The 17,447-nt window shown below is 42.6% G+C and overlaps 1 protein-coding gene across 2 annotated transcripts in view; it reads left to right on the top strand.

Moving 5' to 3' along the window:
• The window catches only part of ARHGEF17 (Rho guanine nucleotide exchange factor 17), a 2,179,236-nt gene that overhangs the window by 2,017,552 nt on the left and 144,237 nt on the right, over positions 1-17,447 (top strand). For both annotated transcript variants that reach the window (XM_044071304.1, XM_044071302.1), the window contains one exon: positions 6,971-7,057. In XM_044071304.1, coding sequence (XP_043927239.1) covers positions 6,971-7,057 — 87 coding nt within the window. The remainder of the gene's footprint in view (positions 1-6,970; positions 7,058-17,447) is intronic.

Below are 17,447 nucleotides of genomic sequence, written 5' to 3'. Positions count from 1 at the left end.
AAAAACAGGCGTGCTCGAGGTAGAGGGCAATACCGAGGCTCCTACAGGGGTCGCCAATGGCAACCAACTAATCAGAGAAGTGGTGCAGGGACCTCTACTGCTCCACAGGGACAATCACAATGACTTGACTTTGACACACCAAGGCTCAAAGAGAAGCACCTATAGGCGGAAAATTATCTTTATTTACAAAAAATTGGCACGATTTTACAAAGGACAAATGGATTTTGGACATAATAGACAAAGGTTACAGGTTCCACTTCCATACCTTACCAACAAGACAAGGCATGCCAAACCTGCCACAAAATCAAAGGGCAGAGGCACTCATACAAGTTTCCAAGCTGCTACAAATCAAAGCAATAGAAAAGGTTCCTCCTCAGGAACAAGGCCAGGGATTCTACTCAAGACTGTTCCTTGTTCCAAGAAAAGAAAAGCAATGGAGACCTATACTGGACTTGTCCGCTCTAAACACTTTTCTCATTGTGCCAAAATTCAAAATGCTGACGTTACAGCAACTTCTTCCCATGCTGGGCAAGGGGTCTTGGCTGGTTACTCTGGACCTCAAGGAGGCATACCTGCATGTCCCAATCAGACACAGCTGCAGAAGATACCTCAGATTTCTTCCAGGGTCAGAGCATTATCAATTCTCAGCATTGCTTTTTTGGCTTATCTACTGTGCCCAGAGTATTCACGAAATGCCTGGCATCAGTAATTGCACATTGCAGACTTCAGGGGATACAAATATACCCTTACCTGGACGACCGCCTTATACAAGCGGACAGCAAGCAAGCCTTGATAAGAAACTTGGACTATGTCATTCACTTACTACAGGCTTTGGGATACACAGTCAACATTCAAAAATCAAGACTACTGCCATCCCAACAAATAATTTTTCTAGGAGCCAAACTGGACACAAACTCACAAATGGCTTTCCTCACAGAAGAAAAACAAGAACAATTACCAGATTACTTCAGAAGCCTAGCAAAGCACACCCAGATGACTGCAAGGAAAATCCTGCAGGCCCTGGGTTTCATGGCATCTTGCATTATTCTTATTCCACTGGCAAGACTACACATGAGAAAACTACAGTGGTACCTAAAAAGTTTATGGTCTCAACACAGCCACAACTTAGAAGCAATTATTCCACTCATTCCATGTCTACAAAAGGAATTTTTGTGGTGGGCACAAGCAAGCCAGCTAAACAAAGGCATGTCTTTCAACAAACCTCAAGCAAGCCAAACCATTACAACAGATGCCTCAGATCATGGATGGGATGGAGGGCAGATGCATTCAAGGGCAATGGGCACCCCGGGAATTGCATCTGCATATCAATCAAAAAGAGATGCTGGCAGTGATTCATGCAGTCGAGGCCTTCGGAAAATTTCTTCAGCAAGGTCATCTGCTAATAAAGACAGACAACACCACTGTTATGTGGTACATAAACAAACAGGGAGGCACCCATTCTTACCCCTCTGCAGACTAACAATGACTCTTTGGGAAAAGTCCCTGAAACTGAACATACAGTTGCAATCCCAGTTTGTTCCAGGCAAGGACAATGTTCTGGCGGACAGTCTAAGCAGAAACATTATGGACCCGCACGAATGGATGTTGCATCCAGACATTTTTTCACAAATAACTCATGCATGGGGAAGGCCGGACATAGATCTCTTTGCCTCACACCTCAATCATCATCTGAAGAAGTTCTGCTCAAGGACACACCATCCTCAAGCCTGGAGAATGGATGCTCTCTCCTTCAGCTGGAATTCTCTAACAATCTATGCATTCCCACCTCTACCATTAATGACCAAGGTGTTACTGAAGATAAAAGCAGAACAACCGAAAGGCATTTTGATAGCTCCAGACTGGCCAAGACAGCACTGGTGTCCATTACTAAGGAGCATAACTCGCACCAAGCCCTGGCCCCTGCCTCAATGGCTTCTGCTTATAACTCAGCACAATTACAGGACTGTTCATCCCAACCTGCAAACATTGCAACTGACAGCTCGGAGGGTTCCATGACTTCTCCCCATATCTCTCTCTCCAAAAAAGTTCAAGAGATCTTACTGGAAGCACGCAGGCCTTCCACCAGAAAAACCTATTCAGCCAAATGGAAGAGATTCAACATCTGGAATGCCAACAAGGGTCAGGATGCATCAGTAATGAGCATCCCACAGATACTAGAATACTTGGCAGAAATGCTTCACAATGGCCTTTCATATTCCTCCATAAAAATACACGCTTCAGCAATTTCAGCAAAATACAACTGTGATTCACCTGTGTTTTCACATCCTTTGCTAAGACAGTTTTTAAGAGGGATAAAGAATATCAAACCTCCAAGAAAACCACCAGTGCCTGCATGGGACCTCAACTTCGTCTTGGAAAAATTAACTCTTCCTCCTTTTGAGCCAGCAGCATCTTCAGAATTGCAATTTCTCTCCTGGAAAACAGTTTTCCTGTTGGCAATTACTTCAACAAGAAGAGTCTCGGAGATACAGGCCCTCATGGCAGTACCTCCATTTCTCATTTTCCATCAGGACAGAGTCTCTTTAAGAACCAATCCTTCATTCATGCCAAAAGTGATATCCAGGGTTTCTCTAAATCAAGCAATTCACCTGCCTACTTTCTTTCCCAATCCTGAAAATAACGGAGAAAAGCTTCTGCACACTTTGGACATACACAGACAATTGCGCTACTACTTGGACAGAAGAAAGGCCAACAGAAAGTCTGACCAAGTATTTGTAGCTTACGCTGCTGGAGTACAAGGAAAGGCAATTTCCAAACAAACAGTTTCAAAATGGATTGGAGACTGCATCAGATTCTGCTACTCTTTCCATGGAAAAGGTGTGCCAGCCAATATCAGGCCACACTCCACCAGAGCTACAGCCACCTCCACAGCCTTTCTAAGAGGGGTGGCTACAAAGGACATTCTAGAAGCTGCTACATGGAGCTCCATGCATACATTTTCCAAACATTACAACCTGCCTTTATATTCCAGATCCCGAGCAGGCTTTGCTTCTGCAGTCCTGCAGGGCATTTTAGCTACACCATCCTTATCTTAGATCCTACCACCCCAGCTTGGCTATGGTATTCAACCCATATGTCAGGACTGCAGTTGCATTCTTGAAGGACATAGTACAGTTTTGTACCTACCATAAATGTAGATGTCCGATAGATATGCAACTGCAGTCGGGTTTCCCTCCCTCTTACCCCTCTGTAATTCTCTTTGGGTCCACTCTTTTTCAAATTAGCTGGGGATATCTGTTATGGTGTATCTGTTTATTACTGTTGTGCATGTCTGGAATTTTTATCCATTCTCTAAATTTAGCCTTCCTTGGAGGGCACCTGGCATCTGGGGCAAGAAACACTGAAGAAGATGGCGTTGGCTGATGCTTTTATACCCCAGCCGCTCTGACGTCAGGGAAGAGGCGACATCAGCCGATGCCGGACCCAGACTTTGGAATCCGGCCGACCGAAGGGCTGCCTGAGGCAGGACAACCCATATGTCAGGACTGCAGTTGCATATCTATCGGACATCTACATTTATGTTAGGTACAAAACTATACTTTTTATATCCCTGACGACGTGACGTCATGGAAGAGAAGACAGCAACTGATGCAGGACCCAAGACTTTGGAATTCAGGCCGACTGAGGGCAACCTGCTAGCAGATTACCCAAATGTAATGACTGCAACAGTGAATACACACGAACATCTACATTTATGTTAAGTGTACACAACTGTACTTTTGTGTTCTAAATGGATTAAAACAGGAACTAGCTGCACTGCTGGGTACTCTTTTTAACCACAGTCTAAGCACTGGTTTTGTACCCGCTGAATGGAAAACAGCATCCGCCATCCCATTACATAAAGGAGACACTTCCAGTGACTCTACAAACTATAGACCCATAAGCCTGACCAGCCTAATTGCAGGCCTATGGAAAGATTAATCATGGACCTTATGAACAAAGATATAGGAGACCTCTAAACGCTTGACCCAACCCAGTCTGGCTTTGTTAAAGGGAGATCCTGCCTCTTGAACTTGGTGAACTTCTTTAAGACAGTCACAGAAGCCCTGGACGAAGGCAAATATGTGCATATGGCCTACCTGGACCTGGCCAAGGCCTTTGACACTATTCCCCACTCATGCATCATTGATAACCTCACCCAGCTGGAGTGTCAACCCATATATTGTCTGGTGGGTTGCAAACTGGTCCACCAAAAGAATGCACACAGACAAAATAGGTGAATTGGAATCTACTTCTCAGATGTGCAGGCTAAAGTAAAAGGCCTATGGCTGACAAAGTTTGCTGACGATTGCAAACTGGGTGTAGTCATCAAGTTCCAAACAATGTCAACATCCTGCAAGAGGGACTTACACAAATGACTGATGCCAAAGTCATGGGCTAAAACTCAATGCAAGAAATGCATTATCATCCCTTTTGGCAGGGGAGACATCCCTGCAGATTACCACATTAGCTTGCAATCAGCAGTGAGAGATTTATGCACACAGGTTGGCAGCAACCTGTCCTTTGACCACCATGTTTCCACAGTGGTAAGAAAGGCTTTCTAGATCACCCACCGCATAAGTAAGGGCATTGCATCCAGAACAAAACAGGTTATAATGCCCCTGTACTCCTCACTCATCAGGCCAATAATAGAGTACAGTGCTACCTTTGGTGTGTACCTTACCAGGCACTTGCAGCAACTGGAAAGACCTCAAAGGTTTCTCACAAAGAAAATTCAGGGTCTTCAGCATATGTCATATGTTGACAGACTGAAATCACTGTCTCTATACTGTGTGTGTTACAGATTACTCAGGGGCAACCCCTGTCTTGCATATGAAGCAATCTCAGATCCTGCTCTAATGAAAATGCTGTACATTTGTAAATCAAATGGTATAAGATGCACTTGCTCTAGGGTGCTCAGCCTAGTATGTGACATCAACAGGACTTGCTGGAAAGACACTGACTCTTTTTAAGTGTAATTTGGATGGAAAATCACAAATTCACCCTGAAAGTTTCACCTGTGTCCGTCTTGGACAGGAGCAGTAGTAGTTGACTTAGTTCTGCATAATACCTTGATATTCTTGGGAACAGGGGTTGTACTTGGCTAGGCTTGCAAGGCCCCTAGGGCCGTTAGCCTAAGAACCTCCTATGATCCTATGTTTATGGAAGCATTACCACAAATTATACATACAGAGGAACATTGCAAATGTGGAATTCAAAAATGCTGCCATTAATATGGTTTTCAGGAAGTATAACTGGGCTGCATAATTTATTTGTTGTGGGGATCCTAAAATTATGCATTTCTCCTGAAATAAACAAGAATGTTTTTTTTTCTGACTTTCAGAAATTTCAGGTGTTTTGGATGACCATTCCACCCTCTCCATTCCAATTTAGAATGACCATTCCACCCTCTCCATTCCAATTTAGACTTTCCCTGCTGTACTATGTAGAAAAGAAACATTCTGTAAGGGATTTTACTTTGATAAATGCTATGGAAGGAAATTAAGATCTCTAGAATCACATATACTTCTGATATCTGCCAGATAGATTGCTAGTGTAGAAGTGTTAGTGGTGGCGGTATTTAGGGGTAGACATGGTAACACTCATGAGCCTTATTTTTCTCTTGAAGCCGCTAGGCTGTTTACTGTGACAGCCAGAATCTTGGGGGTATGATGTAGAGAATAAACTCCAATTATTTTCCAAATAACCTGACTTTGACTAGCCACTCAAGCTCTAGAATAATGTCTGGAGAGTTAGAGGATTGATTGGATTTGTCTAATTATTTCACTGTTGGGGTGGGTGATATGTGTCTATGGGGCATGTGTCCCCAGTGGAGACCAGAGACCTGACAAAATGTTTCTATTTGTAAGGGGAAGCAGGGCTACTTGCCACCCACAGGAGCAAGTGGCCTCACTACTCCTCATGCTCTCCGTTAAGGTTCTTAATGGAGCTGTGCAAAGGCAGCTGGCAAGATTTAAAGACAAAATACCACCCTTGATGGCTTCTTGGATTATGGTCGTACAAGCAGTCAAGTATGGCCAGAAGATCTGAGAGTCAGCAGGAAGAAGGGGGACAGGAGGGAAAAAAATGAACCAGACTACATGGAGTATATTGCAACAGTAGTCACTCCACTGCTTAACAGTTTTCTTCATCAGCCTATTAAAGCTGATGTGAAAGAAGCAAACCCCAATGACAAGGAATCATACAAGCAGCAGGATCATGCATGGGACTGCATCAAATCTTGTTGTTCTCTGAAGGATTTTATGCATGCAGCAGGTAGTGACATGTGACTGTGAAGAAAAAATAATATAAAATGCTACTGCGTGTGACCATCTGTTCTAGAAGTCACAATGCAGACAGCCTATTGCAGCTTTTTCTTCATTAGGCTAATGTGCAAGACACAGGAAATTTATCTATTCATGTTCACGATTTGTATCCGATTCCTATAGCAGTCCTGTTAATAGCCAGCACCATTCACAGTTTGCACTTACTGCATTCTGAAAGACCACAATTTAATCTAATAATTTATTAAAACTGACATTAAGTAGGATTCATACTTACAGTCATTGTTTGTGAACTTCTCCTTTGTTACACTGGAGTATTATGCCAGAGTAATTCTTATTGAGAGCAAGTCCTCATAACTCTAACCCATGGTTTGCACATAAGTCAGTATGAATGTTCCAGTACTAGGAAGATTAACTGTACTTTCTTACACTGGAAAATTCAGTTTCTACTTCCTTTTATTCTATTTGTGATAAGTTCCGCAGTCAAAAGTAGTATGATTTGCTTGAATGTTTTATTTCTTACAGTTTATAAGAAGTATAATGCCAGAACCTTGTATGCTATTATCTTAATGTATTTTTTTTTTTGATGATTGATTCAGTGTCAGAAGTTGAAAAGTATTTTTGTATGATTATCCTGATCTTTCTGAAAAATAGTAAAGTATTAATTTGTAAAACTTTGTTTGCAGTATCCATGTGTATCAGTCATCAGATAACATACGCAACAGGAAGAACAGTATGAAAATGCAGCAATCTGCAGCAGTCTTGTGTATCCTGTGAGTATAAACATATTATGAGTGCCAGGAAGGAGACTGGATGTTGCATGTGATGAAACTTGGCAAAATTGCCATTTGCAATGAGAGAAAGAAATTATTTTTTTGTCACATGTTCCAAAAACAAATTCAGGCATTTCTGCATAAATGAAAGGTTGATAATACTGTGGCATTCCCTTTCACTACAGGATGTGCTTTCTTCAGGCATACTAACTGCACTTATGGAAGGAAGTAGGCCAGCTTTTGGCATTTTCCACACATGCACATACGACGCGCGCGCACACACACACACACACACACACACACACACACACACACACACACACACACACACTATGTTGTTCTGTGTGGAGAAAGTCTGTGCTTTCTAGTTACCACAGGTGGTATTAACATGGCATTAGCACTTGGTTCATCTCTTTGTAAGTGTTGATGTCCTTCAAGGATGCAACTGCAGTCCTGACATATGGGTTGCCCTGCCTCAGGCAGCCCTTCGGTCGGCCGGATTCCAAAGTCTGGGTCCGGCGTCGGCTGATGTCGCCCTTTCCCAGACGTCAGAGCGCCTGGGGTATAAAAGCATCAGCCGACGCCATCTTCTTCAGTCTTTCTTGCCGCGTGGCGCCCGAAGCAGAAGCAGTTCACAAGTGCCGGTCGACCAGCTCCTGTGTTTTCAGCTACTGAAGTCTTCAAAAAAGCTAAGTACCCCATTGGGGACCTTTTCTTGCCTCAGCCGATGTCAGATAAAACTGTAAAAGTTAATAATTGTTTAACTTGTGGGAAACAAATACCTCATAAGGATTTCCACTCTTACCCTGCCTAGGCCCAGAACACAATGTCTCGGCCTGTACAGCTTGTGCCTCTTTCAATAAACGCACTCTTAGGCATCGGACAGAGTTTGCACAGGATTATTTTGGGGAAGATTTATGTTATATCTTGCCGTCAGAGCTTCCGACAGCACATTTACCTAAAAAACGGAAGGATAAGGACCGACAGCCGCGGTCCGCGGTCTCGGCTGACACCACGCTTAGGCCTACCGTGAGTGTCTCGGTCTCTTCTGAGCCGGTTTCACAACCGCTACAGACCGACGACACCGCCCCACCGGTTACTTCGGTACCGGAGGCCAGCTCGGTGCCGGTTTCTGTTCTCCCCTCTGAGACCGTAGCCCAGGATATTTCAGTGGATCAGACTACTCCAGCACGCGGGGCTGCCAGGCCTCCAGTGTCTATGTCCATTAAGGCCTACACACATGCTAAGGCTGCCAAACAGGCTAAGTCTCTCCCTCCAAGATCTGTTTCTCTGGGATCCACTTCTGGTTCTCAAATCTTAAGTTTAGCTGAGGACCTTATTTCTTTAATTAGGGTACTCAGCCACATCCAGATAGAGGCTCTCAGCCGCCTTCTGTCAAGAGGCCTAGGGTTGAGCAGGTAGATCCCCAGTCCTCCGATGAGGCCTCAGGTGATTCTGCACATTCAGACTACCAGGAGGAGGCCTTCCCGGCCTACGAGGATTCTGATGCGGAGGAATCCATTCCCTCTGCTTCTCCTCCTGAGGAGTTTTCCTTTGGGGAAACGCTTCATTCCATGAGGGAACACTTCAAATGGCAAGGCCAAGAATACTCAGATTCTAGGAAAAGGTTAAGGGAATTTTTAAAGCTACCTCAGCATAGACCCTTAGCTATTCCTCCAGTTTTAAATGTTTTAGATGATGTGTACTTAGAATCTAGTGTTTCCCCTGACTCCCTCCCCCCTGCTCCTGTCAAGCCAGACAGGTACTACAGGGTCCCAGACACACATCAATTTCTGTACAAGGGCCATACTGCTGACCCTGAAACTATTTCTCAGGGGCCTAAAGGGGTTTCCTCCACTACTACTAAGAATCCACTTCCTTCGGAAAGAGATTCTAGGGCTTTAGAAAGTATATACATCTTCCACCCTTTCTATGCGAGCATTAAATTGTCAATTTCATATGATTCAGTATCAGGAATACTTGTTGGATGACTTGCAAAAGAAATTGGCTTCCCCTGAACCATTAGATAGAAAGGGGTTACAGGAATTGGTTCATAATACTCAGCAGGTTAGCAACCATTTCCTTCAGTGTGGATATGATGCATTGGAAGCTTCATGTAGAGCAGCAATGACAGGTGCGGTCATACGCAGACATGCTTGGTTAAAGGAACAAACATTGCCAGACCATGTGAAAATTAAGCTTTTGGATGCACCACTAGAGAAACATAAGCTATTTGGTGCTACTGCACAAGAGGTTTTAAAGAAAATAGAGGAAAAGGCAAAATCAGTGCAAACAGTCAAAGATTTCCTCCAGGTACAGCCTCCAAGATTCAGCAGGAACTGGCCTTCTAAGCATTGGTCCTTTCCAGACACAGACAAATTTCAAAGAGGCAAAAACAGACGTGATAGAGGTAGAGGGCAAACTCAAGGCTCCTACAGAGGATGTCAATGGCAGCCTCTGAACCAGAGAGGTGGGGCAGGACCTTCCACTGCTCTGCAGGGACAATCTCAATGACTTGACTTTGACTCCGCCATCCAGGGCTCAATTAGAAGCACCTTTGGGTGGAAAATTATCTTTATTCTCACAAAATTGGCACAATATTACAAAGGACAAATGGATACTGGACATAATAGACAAAGGATACAGATTCCATTTTCATACACTACCAACAAGACATGGCAGGCCAAACCTGCCACCAAATCAAAGGGCAGAGGCACTCAAACAAATAACAAACCTACTTCAAATAAGAGCAATAGAAAAGGTTCCTTCTGCAGAACAAGGCCAAGGATTTTATTCAAGACTGTTCCTTGTTCCAAGGAAAGAAAACCAATGGAGACCCATTCTGGACTTGTCCGCACTGAATACTTACCTTATTGTGCCAAAATTCAAAATGCTGACCTTACAGCAACTCCTTCCCATGCTGGGCAAGGGGTCTTGGCTGGTAACTCTGGACCTCAAGGAGGCATACCTGCATGTCCCAATCAGACAAAGTTGCAGAAGATACCTCAGATTTCTTGCAGGCTCAGAGCATTATCAATTCTCAGCATTGCCCTTTGGCTTATCTACTGCTCCCAGAGTGTTCACGAAATGCCTGGCATCAGTAATTGCACATTGCAGACTTCAGGGGATACAAATATACCCTTACCTGGACGACTGCCTTATACAAGCGGACAGCCAACAAGCCTTGTTAAAAAACTTAGACTATGTCATTCACCTACTGCAGGCCTTGGGATACACAGTCAGTATTCAGAAATCAAGTCTCGTACCATCCCAACAAATACCTTTCCTGGGTGCCACACTGGACACAAACACCCAGATGGCATTTTTGACAAAAGAAAAACAAAAACAATTACCAGAATACTTCAGAAAATTAGCAACACACACCCAGATGACTGCAAGGAAAATCCTGCAGGCCCTGGGTTTCAGGGCATCTTGCATTCTTCTGATTCCACACGCAAGGCTGCATACGAGGAAACTACAATGGTATCTAAAAAGTCTATGGTCTCAACACAGCCACAGCCTGGAAGCATTGATCCCACTCATTCCATGCCTTCAAAAGTAATTTCTGTGGTGGGCTCAAGCAAGCCAGATAAACAAAGGTCTGCCTTTCAGCCAGCCTCATACAAGTCAAACCATAACAACAGATGCCTCAGACCATGGATGGGGGGCGCACATGGAGGGCAGATGCATTCAAGGACAATGGACACAAAAAGAAAAGCACCTGCACATCAACCAAAAAGAAATGCTGGCAGTGATACATGCAATCAAGGCCTTCGAAAAGTTCATGCATCAGGGCCATCTACTAATAAAGACAGACAATACCACAGTTATGTGGTACATAAACAAGCAAGGAGGTACCCATTCCTACCCTCTTTGCAGACTGGCAATGAATCTCTGGGATATTTCCCTACAATTGAAAATAGAGCTACAATCCCAGTTTGTACCAGGAAAGGACAATGTTCTAGCGGACAGCCTAAGCAGAAACATCATGGATCCACACGAATGGATGTTGCATCCAGACATTTTCTTACAAATAACTCAAGCATGGGGAAGGCCGGACATTGATCTTTTTGCCTCCCACCTCAATCACCATCTGAAAAAGTTTTGCACAAGGACATACCATCCTCAAGCATGGAAGGTGGACGCTCTCTCCTTCGGTTGGAAAACTCTTAACACTATATGCCTTCCCACCTCTTCCTTTGATGACCAAGGTGTTACTAAAGATCAAGACAGAGCAACCGAAAGTCATACTGATAGCTCCAGACTGGCCAAGACAACACTGGTACCCACTGCTACGGAGCTTGACACACACAGCAATCCGTGGCTCCTTCCTCAATGGCTACTTCTTCTGACACAGCACAATTACAGGACACTACACCCCAGCTTGAAAATATTGAAGCTGACAGCTTGGAAGATTCCATGACTATTCCTCAGGATACACTTTCCAAAAGGGTAAAAGATATCATCCTGGAGGCGCGCAGACCTTCCACTAGAAAAACATACTCAGCAAAATGGAAGAGATTTCTTATCTGGAACAGCAAAAAGGGTCAGGACCCATCAGTGATGAGCATTCCACAGATCCTAGAATATTTGGCTGAAATGCTCCACAATGGCCTTTCATATTCTTCCATAAAAATACATGCTTCAGCAATATCTGCCAAATATAACACTGATCCGCCTGTATTTTCTCACCCATTGCTAAGACAGTTTCTAAGAGGTATAAAGAACATCAACCCTCCAAGGAAACCACCAGTGCCTGCATGGGACCTCAACTTCATGCTGGAAAAATTAACTCTTCCTCCCTTTGAACCAGCAGCATCTTCAGAGTTGAAATTTCTGTCTTGGAAGACAGCTTTCCTTCTGGCAGTAACCTCAGCAAGAAGAGTCTCTGAGCTACAGGCCCTTATGGCAATACAACCATTTCTCATTTTTCATCAGGACAGAGTTTCTTTGAGAACCAATCCATCATTCATGCCAAAGGTGGTATCCAGGGTATCCCTGAATCAATTCACCTGCCTACCTTCTTTCCCAATCCTCAAAATAAAGGAGAGAGACTTCTGCACACCTTGGACATACACAGACAGTTGCGCTACTACTTGGACAGAACAAAGTCTTTCAGAAAATCTGACCAGCTTTTTGTAGCTTGTGCTGCTGGATTGCAGGGAAAAGCAATTTCCAAACAGACAATTTCTAAATGGATTGGAAATTGCATTCGATTCTGCTACTCTTTTCATGGAAAAACTGTGCCAGCTGACATCAGGCCACATTCCACCAGAGCTACAGCCACTTCCACAGCCTTTTTAAGAGGAGTGGCAACAAAGGACATTTTAGAAGCTGCTGCATGGAGCTCCGTGCATACATTTTCCAAACATTACAACCTGCCTTTATATTCCAGATCCAGAGCAGGATTTGCTTCTGCAGTCCTGCAGGGCATTTTAGCTACACCATCTTTGTCTTAGTGCCTACCACCCCCAGGTTGGCTATGGTATTCAACCCATATGTCAGGACTGCAGTTGCATCCTTGAAGGACATAGTACAGTTTTGTACCTACCATAAATGTAGATGTCCGATAGGTATGCAACTGCAGTCAGGTTTTCCCTCCCACCTACCCCTCTGTGGTATTCTTTTAGGTTTCTACCCCTCATTTTAGCTACATGGGGTGATCTTTTATGGTGTATTTGTTTTTATGTTGTTGTACTTGTCTGGAATTTTTTCTCTATTTTCAAAATTTAGCCTTCCTTAGAGGGCACCTGGTATCTGGGGCAAGAAACACTGAAGAAGATGGCATCGGCTGATGCTTTTATACCCCAGGCGCTCTGACGTCAGGGAAAGGGCGACATCAGCCGACGCCGGACCCAGACTTTGGAATCCGGCCGACCGAAGGGCTGCCTGAGGCAGGACAACCCATATGTCAGGACTGCAGTTGCATACCTATCGGACATCTACATTTATGGTAGGTACAAAACTGTACTTTATGGACCAGTTACAACATGTTGAACAAAATGCAGAGATGGCACTGAAGAAATTGTGGTCAAAACTATAGAATAATATTAACATCAGAACAGAGTTTACAAGGTTTTACTTTTAAATTGCTGGAAAGTTAATGTTCTGCATTTTGTCTCCAGGGATGCAAGTTATTCATAATGTTCAAAATCCCAATATGGTGTCATCCATCCATCCACAACTCCTTTTCCATTTTTTTTGCACATGGGGTTGAGGTGTCACTACAGCACTGACAATCATTTAGAGCCAAGGTTCACACCACTGTGGTGGCTAGCTCGGAAATGGTTGTTCTTCCACACCATGCGCAGTCACACCTATGGCCAATTTTGAGTGTCCAGTCCACCTATTGCATGTCTTTGGAATATGGGAGGAAACTGGAGCACCTGGGGAAAATCCACACGAACACAAGGAGAACATGCAGACTCTGTACAGAAGACAACTCAGCTGCTCAGCTGAGAATCGAACCAGGGGAACCTCTTGCTGTGAGGTGGCAAGGGGAGCAATGCTTTCCGCTGTATCACTCATTAATGATTGAAATTAACTTTACAGCACTTTAAAAATATGTTGCAAGAAAGAAAAGAGTAATACTGGGGTGATTAATGATTTCTTCTTACTAGAAAATTTTCACTGCAGCAGTACAAGTTATGATGGAATATTCTAACCAACATTGACATTCTACATATAACTGTTGCATAACTGCTACAAATGACATACAAAGATAATTACACAATGACGGCTCATTTGTATTCAAAAATGAGCATACTGATTGGACACCCCAGTCTGAGTGCTGGTTGTAAATCGATCTTATACCAATAAAATAAAGTCCAGCCTCTGAAGTACCATTGAGCAGCCAGAGTTTCTTTTGGAATATGCTGAAGGACAGCACAAAATAAAATAAAAATCAGGTACATTCTCAAAAATAATGAAAGAGAAATATACCTGATTGTCCTTCTATTTTTTCTGCAATGTCCCTCTTAAAATGTCAACAGAAAAAAAAAAAAGCAATGGAGATTCTCTCTTCTCCTGCACTGCATTGATTGATGTACTGTGCAAACAAGGGAGTGCAAGTCCCATACACATGTGCAGTACATCAGTAAACAAAGAAAAACATGGAGGAACACTTCAGCGCCCTTATACAAAGACATTATTTAAGAAAGATAAGGAATTTATTTCTTAAATAATGTCACTGTATAATAGCAATAAACCATTCGTGGGTGTGTTTATATGAGGATTTACCCATGGCTGACTTTGTTTAGTCACTCAGGCTTTGCCCTTGTGGTCAAACCATGCCAGGCGTGGGTAAATCCTGATATACCCACACCCAGTCATGGATTATGGGTAAATAATGAAACTCACTGACTATAAACAAACTGTGTATTGAAAGCACTTCCAATGCAGAAGAAAGGAAGACAGGTTTATATTGTTTTGCAGATCATTGTCCAATAACTACTTGAAAATGGATATTGGCTTTGAGTTTATTTTGCATCAGGATTTGATGGGTACACTTTAAAATGGTTATTCATTCTGCAGCTACCCACTTTATACAACTTAGATTGTTGGGGAGGCAGAGGCCATCTTGACATTTACTGTAAGCATACGCCTAAGTCCCACTGGCTGGGAGGAGCCCCCAGTGGCTAGGGGACTGCCACAACATTTATTTTTTTAATTAAAAAAAATGACACGCTTTCTTTAAGAGCGTTCTTCTTTAAAAATGCCCTTGGCTTCTGTGTGTCCCTGCATGCATTCATACACATAACCTTTGCTTGCTTGTTTCTTTTCTGTGTTCCGCGTGTGGAATTTAAATACAAGACAGGGCACACTTGCAGCCTGTTTCCATGAATTAACCATGGACACATAACATTCCAACCATCTGTAAGATGGATGTGTGTGTGTGTGTGTGTGTGTGTGTGTGTGTGTGTGTGTGTGTGTGTGTGTGTGTGAAATGCCCTAGTTAGGGATGGCAGGTTAGTTAATTTGCTCAGGTTCAAACCCTATACCTTGATTACACAAGAAAAGAGCCTGAATCCTCTACCCTAACTCCCAAACCACTCAGAAAATATGAGGTTTCTGTGTATTTTCAAGGACTTCAGCTTCGGTGCATTTTTAAGGAACTGTGAGCTTCAAGGGAACAGAAGTTTACTGCTGTTCATGCTAAGTCTGTTTTCAGTGTGCAACTGTTTTGCTTTTCACATATCATGAATGTCTACTGCACTATAGAATTTGAAAGCAGTATTAGTAGCACAACAAGTAACATACTTGCCTTTGATGCACAAGGCTTTGAGTTCTACTCAAACAGCACAGAGATGGATTGCTGATACTGTGTTGCACTTTAAAGGAGGGGGTGGGAGTGCTGAAGATCTGTGTGTGTCCTCCTTTGGATGAGATGCCTAGTAACTATGAACTTGTCAGTTTGTGATTCATTCCCTATTGCAATATTACTAGCTTACCAATTTTTTGAATGTAAAATAGGAAATGTATTCCTTGAAGGCAGCAGACACTGAGTTTGTAGATGAAACACTGAGTTATAAAGTTGTTTGCTAGCAGCAACCTCTTCATTAGTTACAGATCTCTTTAACGTGGGATTATACAGATGACTTTTACTTCTGCAGATACTATGCATATTGACTGATATTGAGGACTGTAATGGAATTTTGAGTGGCCTTTTATGGTTGAAATGTTCTGAAATGGGCAGTTTTGTCATTATTGATTCATATATTTTGTTTCATTGCTTACTGGAAAAATGTTTAAAACTACAAATTTAAAACACTCTAACAAGTGATGCTGTATTATACAAGGATTATATATAATTTAATACAATCAGGAAGGTGAATCAGAGAGCAACATGCATGTATGTATGGTCCTAAAAATATGTGCAAGGGGTCTGTGGTTTGGAAACAGCACATAGGTAAACTTTATTCACTGCTGGCCAGATGCATTTTCTTTGAATATGGGTTTCAATGCCGTTTCAGTGAATAAGTTGTTTTCATTATGAGACTGTATTGTTTTGCTTAGCAAATGCCTGACAGTGTTTACACTGTAAAATTTGAAATAAATGTAAATTAAATCAAAATATTTGAAATCATTGTAGAAGAAAAGAAAAAATGGTATGCATACTGAGAGGGTTGAACAGTGTTTATGGTAACTGGGGAGAAATAGCCAAGTAATGGGACAATGAAATTGCTGAGGGGTTCGATCCATTACCCTGCCTAGGGCCCCATTTGACCATGGTCCAGCTCTGACTGTGGGTATAAAGCAGAGAAACTGATGACAGATAGAACATCATTCTGTTTCAGGACACACACATGCATGTACGCTCACACACACACGCACAGGTAATTTGAAGGATTAACATTTCACCTAATTCATGTCTTTGGGTTTTGGAAAGAAACCAGAGCACCTGATGAAAGCCACACAGATACAGAGGGAGGACATGCATACTGCACAAAATGTATCCCCATTGGGAGTGATGCTGAAAAGACAGTGCCATACCTCTCAACCTCCTAGAACAAGAAATCTGGACAAAGCCATAAATAAAAGTGGGACAAAGGCCCAAAATAGGGGCAATTTTTAAATATTGCTTTTACAAATTTAGAAAGTTGATAGAATAAACAGGTTTTGCATTAGTGTACATTTTGTGAAGGGTATGAAGTCTAAAACTGAAATGTCTGTCATTATTTTCTAACTTCAGTCTTTAATGATTTGCCACAAAACCTGAGTTTTATGATAAATGGACTAAATGGACCCAAAATAAGAAGCAAAAATCTGCACATTCTGCAAAAATATGTACAGTTGAGAGGTATGCGTGCTGTGTACTAATTTATATCTATATTCATTAAACCACAGCTCTTATGAGACTCTTATGAGTCACAGAAATTAGATTTTTCTGCACCTCCCACCCTGCTGCTATTGCATACTTTAAACTCACTGTCTCACTAGTTGCCTACCCTTTACATTAAATTGACCACACAATTCCTTCCCTCTCTGCCTTCCTTGGCGGTTGTCTGTAAGCACAAGCTAATTAAATACTCCACAGAATCAGAATACTGAGTGCCCACCTCCTCATCCAGTCTGTCTTACTGTTTTAAAATTAATGGCTCTCCTCTTAGACTAAGTTCAAGTTACCCCCGGTTTCATATTTTCCTAACTGCTTAGTGCACAATGTAGTTCTTAGAATGTTAGCACATTTTTTTTAATTTTACTTTTAAAATCTGCAACATATGGGGCAAGACTGCCAATCACTGGGGAGCCTGCCTTTCACTTATCATTAATCATCTTGGGATTAGTGTTTTTGTTTTGCTGCTGGTGAGAGATGGAGCAGATAGACACTGTTTCTCAGAATTTCTAGAGACTACCTATTACTGGAAAGCCTGATAACTGCTTCTTAGGA

The sequence above is a fragment of the Protopterus annectens genome, chromosome 5.part0 (genome assembly GCF_019279795.1).
Source record: "Protopterus annectens isolate FY-2018-M chromosome 5.part0, PAN1.0, whole genome shotgun sequence".
NCBI classification, from domain to species: Eukaryota; Metazoa; Chordata; order Ceratodontiformes; family Protopteridae; genus Protopterus; species Protopterus annectens.
Note: the sequence above shows the minus strand (reverse complement) of the source record. Positions and strands in the feature narration are given on the sequence as shown.